This window comes from Trichosurus vulpecula, chromosome 9 (assembly GCF_011100635.1).
Source record: "Trichosurus vulpecula isolate mTriVul1 chromosome 9, mTriVul1.pri, whole genome shotgun sequence".
NCBI lineage: Eukaryota > Metazoa > Chordata > Mammalia > Diprotodontia > Phalangeridae > Trichosurus > Trichosurus vulpecula.
In genome coordinates, this window is record NC_050581.1 from 102,965,320 (window position 1) to 102,979,257 (window position 13,938).

A 13,938-nucleotide genomic window follows, 5' to 3' on the forward strand; every position below is an offset into this window, starting at 1 on the left:
ACATGAATGTCAACCACTCTCACGGATCCTTTGGGATTCATCCGACGTAAAAGTTATCATATGTTTATGATACCACCTGACACTTCTGAGGTTCAAAGTATAGCATCTTTTCAAGCCTTTCCTGGGATCACCTTGATTTTTGCCTTGGTGTGCCAGAAGGGTGTCTCAGTGGGGAGGAATGGGGAAAATGAGTCAAGGCTGGAAAACTTGGACTTACTCCAGATGCTAAAGCCTTTTGACGGTTCCTGGATGATTGTCATCCTGGTACATGTGAGGTACAAAAGCATCGTGGACTGATCAACAGTGAGATTTCTAGAATTCTCCAAGATGCGGTCCATGGGTTAGAAACCAATAGAAGAATAGGATGGGCTAATGTCTGCTTAAGATGCCCTGTCACCAAGGAAAGCATTGTAGATGCTATGGATGAAAATTGATTGACATAGACTGATTCCGTGGTCCTTCCAGTTCTCACCCAAGTAAGAGTGGTCGCCTACAGACAGGGAGAAAGAGGAAGGGAGAAAGTGCTTAGTGAGGGAAGTCATATATAAAGTCTGGTCTAACTCCCTATTCACCTCACCACCAGACATACAAAATTTCAGTCCTGTTCCCTAAGCACCTCCCGCTCTGCCCTCGAGCGTGGAATGTCAAGGAATGGATGGATTTTGTCAAAGGACACTCTTCCCCCATGGGCACTTCTTGGTAGGGACGGTGGTACACGTGGTTTTATGCTCTTCCAAAGTGGTCCATAGACCACTTGACACTTGACAACCACAGCTCTCAAATGAATGACTATAGTAATTCTCTTCTTTCCCTTCCCTTTCCTGTTCCCCACCTGCTTTTCCCCTCCCCATCTCCCATTTCTCATCCCCTCTCTTGCTATCACCTCTCCTAGGTGAACATGCCTACAGATGTTCCTGGTGCTCGTTTTCCACCATGACAATCAGCCAGCTAAAAGAACACTCCCTTAAGACCCACGGAAAAGCCCTGACCCTCCCGAGACCACGCCTCGTCAGCCTTCTCTCCTCACATGCCCACCACTCCTCACAGAAAGCTGCCTCGACTGAAGAAGTAGAAGACTCCAATGGTAAAATGGGCTTCTGAGCCAGAATTAATCCCTTGTACATATTGTGGGATGGAGCTTAAAGGGTCAAGGGAACTTGCTGTGAATAATGTTTAGAGGGAGTTACCCACCCCAAACTTATAGGTTTAGCTGGAGGAAGAAACCTAAATAGATAACAGGGGGGAGAAGAAGAGTTTGGGGTTGGAATAAGAAGCAAATATTTATGTGAGTTTACTGTGTGATGTGGCAAAAAAAAAAGTCAGACTGATACTATTTTGAGTGGTGTGTGCTGAGATATCGCATCACGTGACACAAATCACTAACAGGCCCTTTCTTCCTGGTTTTGGGGAGGCGGCTCAAAGAATACTGTGTATATTTTAGAGCACCTTTGTGGTTCAAGATATGAAGAAAAATTCCAGAAATTCCAACGAGAAAGACTCTGAGAAGTTGAAGAAATAGAAAAATAGATTTCAGAGAAGAATGTTTAGCTTGGCCAGTCAGTATCTTTGGGATCACTTAAGACCTTCAGATATTTGAAGGATGTTGAAATATTGAAAAGAGAGATCGGCGATATGATATGGTAGAAAAGAACCAAAATCTGATTTTTGGAAAGGGGACATATGAGAAATTATAGGAAAACTCCTTGAGTCACAAGAAAGACTAGGAAGCAGGGAAGGCCCACCATTGCTTAGGACATTATCACAGTTAGATTGGCCTTCGCACTAAAATACGATGCTCCGTTCGACTGAGTGCTCCATAAGTGTTTCCTGGCATTCTGGGCTATGGAATAGAATTGGGCTTTCTAGTTCTATTTGATTTGCCTAATATGGTGGTAGGAGAGGAAGGGGAAAATGTAGATTGTTTTAGGTGCAGGAAATTGAAATAAGAATACCTAAGAAAAATTGCAAATGCATTCAGAATCAAATGGAACCAATTTGACAGCATTACCAAATTGTCAAATAATCCAGACAATATCAAAATAATCTTTATTCATAAGAACTATAGGGATATAGTCATAAGAGCAGTATTGGAAGTAAATGAAAAGTCTATTAGAGAGAAATAGTTAACTCCTAGAGCTGAAAGTAACTTTGATTTGTTGTGATTGAGAAGCCAACAGAGGAGCGATGAAGGTTTTTTTTTTCCTTTAGCATAACCTTGTCATACTGTTTAGCTTATTGCTTGATTTTCCTACCTTGAAGCATCTCCGTTTAACAAAGAATGCTTCATTAATGTTGTCATTAGTTATAATTTGTTGAATACTGACGGCATGCTCAGTGTTGTTCAGAACGCAGGCGGAAACTAGGCCTTGCCCCGAAGGCTTAGAATCTAAGGGCTCAAGTGGAAACCTGTTAAGAGGAACACCTGAAGGTATGCAAAAAAAAAAACAAAACAAATCTCATTTCATCAGACTGCAGCTATTCGCCAGAGTAGTTTTATATCGTACAACTGAAAGACGAAACTTTTTATTTGTCCTGAGTTGTATGAGCATCACTATTTACAAGGTTGTTAATTAAGTAGTTGAATCTGTAATGAAAACTGGATGCTGTGGAGTCATTTGGGACAAAATGAATATAGCGATGGTCTATCCAATTGACATTCCCTCTGTGGACTGAGGAAAGAAGGGCCTTGTCTTAGTGATTTACCTGGTTGTCACTCTTACTTTTATTTTTTTGTCCTTGGGGTAAGACACAGGTGGAAATACTAGTGACTGAGCTCAGCTAAGTATTTTTTTCAGTAACTAACCTTGGGCCAAGGTATTGCGATTTAGTTAGCTAAGTTTCTTTGCCTCCACAAAGGAAGAATGATAATCATGGCTACCATTTGGGGAGATTTAAGGTTTGCAAAGTGCTTTTTTTTTCAAACAATACATATTGCCTTGTTTGATATGTAAGAAGTCTTAGGGAAAAGCTATGGAAAAAATTCTAGGTCATAGGGTCTAAATGTTGATTTTGGTTTGCCTGTTTACTGACCAGAAGTCTAGGTTGGAGGCCTAGCCTCGCAGGTTTTCCTGTGGAGTACGGTAAAGTTACTTGAAGCCTAGACTGAGTTAGTAACTCAGAGTTACTGTGATAATGGGGACATTTCTGTTTGTTTGGATCTCTAACAGGACTTGGATGATATTCAGTGTGACACAGACCTGCCTTCCTATTGCCGACCTATTGGAATAGATATAGAACTGCTTTTAAAAAGAGAACAAAGAGGATATACATGAAAAGTGCTATTATGCTCACCAAGAAGGAACATTGAGTAGGACCCACACAACGTTCAGCCAATTGAACTCTGCTGTTTTGAAGTATATAAATAACTTAAATTGAGGAACTAGAAATAATCTAGTTTAATTTGCTGATGATAGAAATGGGATCAGAAGGTGAGGGTGAGCAGAGAAACAGCATCAGATTAACTTGGGTCCATTTCATGTATGCATAGCTAGATGGAATTATAATCAAATGTCAATAAATGAAATCCTATAGATCCATAAGAAAGATTGGATGATGGTGCCTAAGGATGAAATTGGAGCAAGACCATTTTGCTGGAAGTCTTAGAAGTATGGAGAAATCCTAGAAAAGTCCAAGACAGAAAGGAAAATCAGTTTGTCAGGGAGAACTGCACATGCTAGCCTGCGAAGTGTATTTCGGGTTGTATTTGCAATACTCAGAATAATTCCCTGGAGTGCGGCAATATGGAAACGTAATGGGATGATTAGGCACTATTGAGAAGGGGTCCAATATTGCAGATGTTAATGATGCTAGAATATAAGAACTGGTCATCTGTACCAGGTCCTAGATGGGGCCGCTGGTGTAAACATGTGTTCTGGCTGTCTGATAGTTATGGCTAAATGAATTAGGCTAGTAAACTCCTTCTGTCTGTGCTGGTAAATTAAAATACCGATCAGATCTCTCTCCCTATGGGAGAGAAAGCATAGCCTTAAAAATGCTCCCTCTCCCTCAAGTAATTGATTGTCCCTTCCAAGTCAGAGAGAAACTTTCTCACCAAGGCAATGGGAAGGGAGTGAAGAATGCATCCAGGGAGTGAGGGAGATTTCACTGATGTTGCCTGTGTGGCATACCTGTTCTTTGGGTCAAATGAGGGCTTTGGAGTACAGGGCTATCAATCTGCTGCAGTAAATTTATTTCTTTATTTACCAATTATTGTGAAAGAGTAATGACTGTGTAATAAGTGGTTCTGTGTGTAGGATAATGGGAAATGGTCTATAATTGCTATTCTAAACAACGCATTAAAGGAAAACAGTAAGATTGTCAACAAAGGAACGCGCTTCTCTCTATTCTGTGTGCCGGTATTCCTCTGTTCCTCTCCCTGATGCATAAAATGGGGAACTGTTTTACATCCAGTTTTTTTCATGTTTTTGCTTTTCTGTTATTGGGAGAAACAAAACAAAATAAAGAAAAATGGCACAAAGAAACTGGGACACCATGACATAGCTACCAGATTTATTTAAGTCTGAGTTTAACACAATGCATAGGGGCAGGGGATGTTATCATTTTAAAAGTTACTTATTTGATAGCAAGTCAAGTCAGTTTGGAAGATCTATCCCAAATTCTCAGAATTAAGTTATTTATTTTAATAGATTTTGCCTAGTTGTGTCAATTGTCTGTAGTAGGAAATGGTTTCCTTGGGTCATTTTGGTCAGTATAAACTTAAAAAAATCAAATGCAGAAACTAAGTACAAAATGAACATGGTGAATTGGGGATAGCTTTGGTTTTTTTTCATGGTGGTACCAGAAAAGAAAGAAATAGAAGTTAGTGCCCATAAGCCCCCGCCCCCACCCCCCTGGGCTTTGTCTCAAATGCTTCTTCAGGGAAATAGAGACACCTCTCTGTCCCAATTTTCCCAGTTTTATAATAGAGATCTTAATATATCTAACCCACCTACCTGAGAGAGGTCCTCAATGTTATAGCCTAATGTTTGTATGGAAATTGAAATCTGTTAATGAAAGTTGTTCTTTTACAGTCTCTAAGCTGACCCCCCTTGCACAGTTGCTAAGAAAACTCTCACAACACCGTCATTAAATAACAATTTCTCTGGTCAGAAACCTGCAATGATGTCTTGTACCAAATCCAAAAACCTTTGTCTGGCATTCACTGAAAACCCTCCACCAACTACACTTTTCTTCCATTTCCCCTGTCCTTAGAACCTGTCCTTAGAACATTAACATTTCATTACTGATTATTTAACAAATATTTATTGAGCACCTACTCTATGCATGACACTGTGCTGGGTGTTGGGGACACGGTAATGAAAGAGAACAGTCCCTGTCCTCAGGGATATTAAAGTACAATAGGAGGATGTGTTATGTACACAAATAAATATACAGCAAACTAGAATGGGATTACAGCAAAGGAGAGGCTGCTCAAAGGGCTGTGAGAAATTCAGAGAGAGAGGGCTTCATTGTCAGCTGTAGGGAACCTGTTCTGCTAGCTAATACGTCCTCTGTGATACTTCTGTCCCTTTAGATAAGCAGTAAACTCTCCTTGAAATGCCCTTACCTTCTTTTTCTACTAGTCCATGGCCTTTCTCTTCCTCAAAAGAGTTCAAAGATAACCTCCTCCAGGACCCCTCTCACTCAGTCAGTCCACAAGCATTTATTAAGCACTTACTGTATGTCAGAAGCTAGTCTCTCTTCTTTTCTGCCCTACTCTACATCCTCTTTATACTCTGTACCATGGAAAATACCATCTGTTGATATGTTAAGCTTTAAAGTGTTCTTTAGTTTTATATGCATTCAAAGGTATCATCATCTCTCCAAGTGGATTGCAACCTTCTAGAGGGCAGGAAACTTATCTTCTGTATCTTGCCTATTCATAGGAGCCACAGGTAACTGGTCCTCAATAAATATTGGCTGACCCTTAATGACAAAAACTTTATCGGAATCAATCCCTGTGTCCAATTTAATTCAATTAACATGAGTGCCACAGAGCACCTGGCATTTTACTTAGCATTCTCACCTTCAGATTAACAAATTGTCGCAAAAATGAGTGGGGCGGGGGGTCATTTCTCTTCCATCTAGGCAACAGGTTCGAAAACATCCCTGAGGCTTAGGGACTCCTAGAAGAAACTCTCTTTCTGAAACAACCCTTCCTCAAGAATAAAAACTGCTTTCTTATTTTAAAAAATGGTATCTGAACATTAGAGATTATTTCTGATATGAAAGATGCTTTTTTTAATGGTGGGAAGTTGAAAATCTGGAACAGGTTAAACTTTTCATCCTCTAGAATGGATTCTTTGGGGTTAGACAGAATCTGAAGTTACTTCTGCGGTCATCCAGTGGTATGACTACTTAGATTGTATTGACCATGCATCTTAATTTACATGAGCAAATTTCTATGGGTGGGGAAAAATCATGTGCTCTTTGTTTTGGTCATTGGTATATACAGTATTTGTTTGTGGTTAAATCCAAATACAGGAAGCCATAGAGAGAAACCACACATAACAAAATCCTAGGATTAAAGTTCTTAGATGTACTTGAAGGGTATAGGGCACTTTGCATATAGTAAAAACCTGCTTATAGCCAATGAAAGGGAAAGGGAAGGGAATAAGCATTTATATATTTATATATATGGCATTTATCATGGCCCAGGTGCTGTGCTAAGCTCTTTACAGAGATTTGATCCTGAGGTTCCCAGTCTCTGGGGATATGTTTTTGGAAGTGTTCTCCTTGCCTTAATTGGCAGGAAAATCTCTCACTGGTGCTTAGTTCAATTTTTAGTGGAGTCCCTTCTAACATATTCTTATATATTAAATATATGTGAGAGATGTTTGAGTGGCAGTTTGGCAGAGGGTTGGCCTTGATTGCAGGAAGGACTGAGTTCAAAGTTCATCCTTTTGTCACCTTGGGCAAACCTCCGAGCTTCTTAGTGCTCTAGGCGGCCACCTGAAGCTAGAATTTACAGAGAAGATGCTGACCTGCGTCGCTGGAGAGAGGTTCCTCACTTGGGAATTCTCTATACCAGTGAAATCATAAATCCAGGCCCTACCCCAGTCTCAATCCTAGGAAATATGATTAAAAACCTTTAAAACTACATCATGACCTTTCCCCAGCACCTGCTAGTCTCTTAACGTATAAATGATTGTAACCAGCTTTAAACAAAAATTACCATGGAGGTGTGTGAATTAGATTTAAGGCTTTTTTTTTCTTAAAGAAAAAGCTTCATGAAGAGTTGTGTTGGGTCTAACTCTAAATTTCAATTCATTTAACCTTGGGTTCAGCAAAACTTGACACTTAAAAATTAAGATCCAAGATGCCTGCCTTTCTGAGAGAAGCTTCTCAGACCTGTAAATAGGTCAGTCATAAAATTCAACCTTTAAGAGGATCCAATTAGTTGCTAGGGCATCAGACCTTCCACAGGGCTTCCAGTTGCAATCAGATGTCTCCAGGAACAGAAAGAAAGATAGTTTCTTTAGAAATAATAATGGAATGGAGAGGCCCGAGTGAATTACTGTAAACCACAAAGAGTCACAACATTTATACCACGTGGAAAATACAAGGTATAATATTGGTGGCCAGTTTATAATATCTGATAAGTACTGCTAATCTCAAAAGTATCTGATTAAAGGAAAAATCTATCCTCCTAACAGGAGCCCTTCTAGGCTAAACCATAATTTAGGACTATGTTTAATGACCAAAAGTAAAATAGCACTTTAAGTTTGTAAAGGTTTGCAGTTTCTTAATCTTAGCAGTGTTGTGTGGCACTGATAGAAGGTAGAAGTATTTTTATGCACCCAGGAGACTTTAGGAGAAGAAAGGATAAACATTTAGAATGTCACTACTGGGGTATGGCCATGCATAACGGCCATGCAATAAAGTTCTCCCTCCCCCCAGAACCCACATGCATAAGATTTCTTTCATTTTTAAGAATTAGCCACAGATAATATACCAAACACTAAAGCATTTAGAATGTACTTGATCCATACCCTGGGAACTGAGTAACTAACCCATCTCCCTCATTCTATTGCCAAGCAGAACATTTGCTCATCACGAATGTGAGCTTGCATTACCAACACATTCAGAGATAGTTATAGCCAAAACGCAAGTTTGATTTAATGTTTCACATTCAACATTTGCAGGCCTTAGTGTACATTTTGGAAGTTTGCAGGAGAACTTAAATCACTTGAACTGTCTGAAGCCTTTAAGAAGATTTAGTTAGGGAATGGGAAGGTCATGAGCTGTTGGCCAAATTAGCAAATGCCCTGACTTCTGCCTCCCCCTTCACCTGTCTCATGTTGAAAACTATCCCACCTCTACCAGATCTCAAATTGTATCATATAGTGGTAATCGTCAAAACGATCCAGTACTGGCTAAGAATAGAGTGGTAAGTCACTGGAATACATTAGGTACATAATGTAGTAAATGACCATGGTAATCTTGTTTTGACAAACGTCAAGATCCAAGCTTTGGGAAAAGAAACTGACTATTTGACAAGTTTCTGGGAACACTATAAAACAGTTTGGCAAAAACTAGGTACAGACCTATATGAAGATAAAGTCAACATGGGTACATGATTTAGACATAAAGGGTGGTATCAATAACCAAATTACAGGAGCATGGAAAATTTTACCTGTTAGATCTATGGATAAGGGAAGAATTTATGACCAAATAAGAGATAGAGAACATTAGATAATTTGATTACATTAAATTAAAAAAGTTTTGCAGAAACAAAACCAATACAGCCAAGATTAGAAGGAAAGCAGGAACTGGGGAAAAATCTATAGCAAGTTTCTCTGATAATGGCCTTATTTCTCAAATATATAGAGAACCGAGTTAAATTTATAAGACTACAAATCATTCCCCAATTGATAAATGGTCAAAGGATATGCATGGCAGTTTTTGGAAGAAGGAATCAAAGTGTTCTATAGTCATATGAAAACATGTTCTAAATCACTATTGATTAGAGAAATGAAAATTAAAATAACTCTGAGGTGTCACCTCACACCTATCAGATTGCCTAATATGACAGAAAAGGAAAATGACAAATGTTGGAAGGGATGTGGAAAAATTGGGTCACTAATGCACTGTTGGTGATCTAACCATTCTGCTGAGCAATTTGTAACCATGCCCAAAGGGCTATAAAACTGTATACCCTTTGACTCACCAATACCACTTTAGGTTTATATCTCAAGAAATCAAATAAAAAAGGAAACAGACCTATATGTACAAATATATATGTGTGTATGTATGTATACATGTGTATATATGCATGTATACACATATGTATGTACTCACAAATATATCCATGCATGCATACATACATATATACATACACACACTCTTTTGTGGTGGCAAAGAATTGAAAATTGAAGGGATGCCTATCATTTGGGGAATGGCTGAACAAGTTGTGGTATATGATTATTAGGATGGAGTACTCTTGTGCTATAAGAAATGACAAGCAGGATGCTTTCAGAAGAAACCTGGGAAGACTTAAATGAACTGATGTACAGTGAAGTGAGCAGAACTAGGAAAACATTGTACATAGTACTGGCAATATTGTACATGATTTAGTGAATCACTTTGCTATTTTCAGCAATATAAAGATCCAAGACAATTCCAAAGGACTTTTGATGAAAAATGCTATCCACCGCCAGAGAAAGAATTGCTGGAGTCTGAATGCAGATCAAAGCATACTTTTTTTAAAACATGTTTTATTCTTTAATTTTTTTGCTCTGTTTTGCAACATGGCTAATATGGAAATATGTTTTGCATGACTTTACATGTATAATCTATATCAAATTGTCTGCCTTATCAAGGAGGAGAGAAGGGAAGGAAAGACAGAGGGAGGAAGAGAATTTGGAATTCAAAATTTTTAAAAACGAACATTGAAGTTTTTTACATGCAATTGAGAAAAAAATTAAAATAAAGGGAGACACATATGTATATGTATATGTGTGTCTATGTATGTATATGTACACACATGCATACACATCAGAGAAGAGTGCGTATACATGGGAGAAAGGGGAAAGGGAATCCTGAGTAGTCTTCTAGGAATTTTACTATGATATGTTGTCTGCAGGCAAGAATCATAAGCAGCTTTAAGTACAGCAACAGACACAGAATCTACCCTCAAATGTATTTGACCGATCGATGTTTAAGTATACAGTGTCTACTGTAAATTATATTTTGAAAGTTTTATTGAACATCACAAACATATGCAAATTCCTCTAAAAATGAACAATTTTGAGGACTTTTATAAACTGATGAATGAAATAAGCAGAATCAAGAAATTGAATAATTTATACAATAATAACACAAAAAACACAACAACAACAAAACTAGCCCTCCTTGACCACCTACCTAACATTTCTCTCCAGGAGTTGAAAGAAGAAGGCATTTTAGATAGCTGCCTTCTTCAGAGTGGTCAAAGAGTCTGAGGAGTTCTCACCACACAGTTCGTGAACTGGACTATTAAGGGATTGTCCAGGCAAGGATTATAGATGGGTGAGACAGAACAGAAATAAATTTGAGAAAAGTTTGGGAGATGTGGGAATATGGCCAATATAAACATATACATATGATAACGTAAATTGGTGTCGTAAGCATTAGCTTACGTGGTCTTTCAAATAGAAGACCTTAGAGAAAGCTCTCACCTAAAGATGAATAGTAGAGTTTGAGGAGTGAGGTCCATCTATAAGGCAGCTTTTAATCTTTCCAGATAGGCTGCACGGGCTTAATTCTTGAGACTCGGTTCTTTTCTGGTTTTTCCTTCAATTCTCTTCCCTTGTTAAACTTGCAGAAAGGTGTGGTGTGAGGGCTTTCACTAAGCCACCCCACACTCTTTATGCAGCTTCAAGGAGATGAAATAGCTTAAGAAGAAACTGTTAGGCAGAGATCTGTGTACCAAGAATAGTAGATGGCTACAGTTTTGTGGATCGGCAAATAAGAAAAGGACTTTGAAATACTCAGGGACCCACTCTGCTCCTAAATGTTTTCTATAACCGCCCCTCCCTGAGTCTTCTTTCATCTCTTGGTGTTGTATCCTACTTAGTTAGAGTTATCCTGATAGCCACACAAATGGAGACTGCAGGTTTCTGAAGCTATCACTAACTAGCCAGACTTTTGAATTTCTAGTTACTTGCCCTAGCCCCTTAAGCAACAACAGTTGGTGTTTTGGAAGTCATCCAAGTGATTTATAAAAGGGTTCTTTGCTGTCTCATGCTTAATTTCAAAGTCCAGCATCAGAAGAGGTGATTCCACTAACTAAGCGCTCAGGGTTGTAAAGAAGCTGCTTCTTCTCATATCCTCAAGGCCTGGAGATTTTCTATAGAAAAAAAAACTTATTCTGTTTATTTGATACTTTGAGGAGCTTGATTAAATCAGTTAAAATATATGTAGGAGAAAGGGAGCTTCATTTGAGATAAAAGGACCAGCTTTGCTATTTGCTACCTGTGGGACCTTGAACAAGTCATCGGTTTGCGCTAGACTTCTCAGTTCTTCATCTGTAAAGTGAGGAAGTTATACTAAATAATCTGTTAGGGCCCTCCCAGCTCTAAATGCTGCTGTCATACTCTGATTCATGTACTGGGTGCCATGGGGAGAGGTAAAAGTAAAAGGTATGTTTGTTCTTTGAAGGAATCTACAATATTGTTAGGAGACAGGACTAATACACATAAAGTAACAGGGACCAAAACAGATAATAGATAATCAAGGATTGTGGATTGCGTAGTTATATGTGCTTTGTACTGGAGGGACACAGAGGAGAGGGAATGCACGAGTGTGGGAAGGCTTTATGGAGTATACTAAATTTAAGATGAACTTTGTAGGATTTGGATGGGCAGAGCGAACAGAATTCCAAGTGAGAACTACGTGAGTAAAGGCGTAAAGGGGAGAATGAACTTGACATGTGCCTGATGGGTGGATGAAAATCTGAAAGGAAACCTAAAAATCAGAGTGCTTTGGGGTAATATTGGAGGGCAGAGTTAGAATAAAGTTGGCTGCTAGGTGGTACAGTGGACAGAAAGCAGGACCTAGAATCAGGAAGACCTGAATTCAAATGACAGTTACTAGCTGTGTGATCCTGGGCAAGTCACTTAACAAGGTTTGCCTCAGTTTCCTCATCTGTAAAATGAGCTGGAGAAGGAAATGGCGAACCCGTCCCGTATCTTTACCAGAAAAACCTCAAATAAGGTCACAAAGAGCCAGACATGACTGAAATGACTGAACAACAATAACAGAGTTTAAATAATAGGGTGGGCTCAGGTCCCAGAAGACCCAGGCTCCAAGCAGAGAAGCTTAGCTTGGATACTTTTTGATAGGTTAGGAAATCGGTTGAAGGGGGAAGATGAATTAGGAAGTTGCTTTTCCTGAGTGTAAATTGTAGGGTGGATTAAAGTTTCAGTTGCATTGTTAATTAAGCAACTTGAGAAACTTTGAAAATGAATGTGCTTTTTAAAAAAAATTGTAGGTACCATCTAACAGAATGCCTTTAAATGTTTATGTGGAGTGTTGCTAACTGGACTTCTACCATTTTCTAGCATCTTCCAGCATCTATCTATCTATCTATCCAGCATCTCAACAAGTCACACAAAGTAGTTTTGAATAGGGGCCTGTATCTCCAAAAAAGGAAAACCGTTGTTCCAGAAATGATGGTACTAAAATAAGACTCAAATTCATTTCCACCATGGTGCCATGAATTTAAAGAGTATCTCACAAAACCATTTAAACTGCCCATGGTTTGAAGGTCATAAGTAAATAATTTTTTTTTTCATTTAAACCTCAAACCCTTTGAAAGTTGTTTGGAAAACTTAACTAATGTGCAAATAACAAACCTGGGAGGGGTAGCTAATATATTAGAATCAAATTTTTAAAAGATTTTAACAGGCTGAAGGAGGAGCAGAAACGAAGGAGATAAAATTCCATCAAAATAAATGTAAAATCTCACATGCAGGATCAAAAAATCAACTGCTCAAATATCGAGGCCTAGATTTAGAGCTGAAAGGGATCAAAAAAGTTATCCAATTACATTTCCTCATTTCACAGGTGAGGAAACAGGGCCAGAAAAGTTAAAGGACTTCAGATCATAGAAGTAGTTAAGTGGCAGAACGGAGATTTGTACCCAGTTTCTCCAAATCCAGCTGACTTTCCCCAGGGTGCTCCAGACCTATTCAAGTGAAAAGGACCTGGGACTTTCAGAAGTAGAAAGGCTCATCAGGACCAGTGCTATGGCGTAGTAGCCACAAAAGCTAATGCAATTTTAGAATGAATTAATAGAAGAATGCTACTCAGTGGTATGGAGGTGAAAGGCCAGTTGTATTGTGCTTGCATCAGACAATATCCAGAGTACTATTTAGTTTTGAGTGCCATGTTGTGTTTAATTTAGTAATTATTTGTTAAGCTCTTACTGTGTGCAGGGCACCATGTTTTGCTTTGGATATGGAAAAACAAACAAAAATAGTTCTTGGCAGAAAGAAATTTATCTTTTACTGGGACTGGAATCATAACATATGCACAAATAAGTGTAATCTAGGGTATTTTGAGGAAGGAGAAAGCATTAACAACCAGGTAGATCTGGGTGAGATTTATAGAGGAGTTAACACCTGAATTGAGCCTTCAGGATGACAAGGATTCTGATACAGAGATTTCCATTCAGTTATTTTTCAGTCATGTCTGACTCTTTGTGACCCCATTTGGGGTTTTCTTGGCAAAGGTACTAGAATGGTTTACCATTTCCTTCTCCAGCTCATTTTGCAGATGAGGAAACTGAGGCAAACAACGTTAAATGACTTGCCCAATGTCACCCAGGTAGTAAGTGTTAGAGGCTGGATTTGACCTCAGTAAGATGAGTTTTTTGATTCCAGGCCTGGCACTCCATCTGCTGCACCACCTACCTGCATACCAGGTATGGGGGTATGATGTGTACCAATGTGTAGT

General features: G+C 38.8%; 1 protein-coding gene across 4 annotated transcripts in view; it reads left to right on the forward strand.

Moving 5' to 3' along the window:
- Positions 1-13,938, forward strand: part of ZNF462 (zinc finger protein 462) — an 87,315-nt gene that overhangs the window by 20,171 nt on the left and 53,206 nt on the right. For all 4 annotated transcript variants that reach the window (XR_005009127.1, XM_036738446.1, XM_036738445.1 and 1 more), the window contains one exon: positions 893-1,084. Coding sequence is in view for 3 of the 4 variants with exons in the window: in XM_036738446.1 (XP_036594341.1) it covers positions 893-1,084 (192 nt within the window). In the remaining variant the exon portion in view is untranslated. The remainder of the gene's footprint in view (positions 1-892; positions 1,085-13,938) is intronic.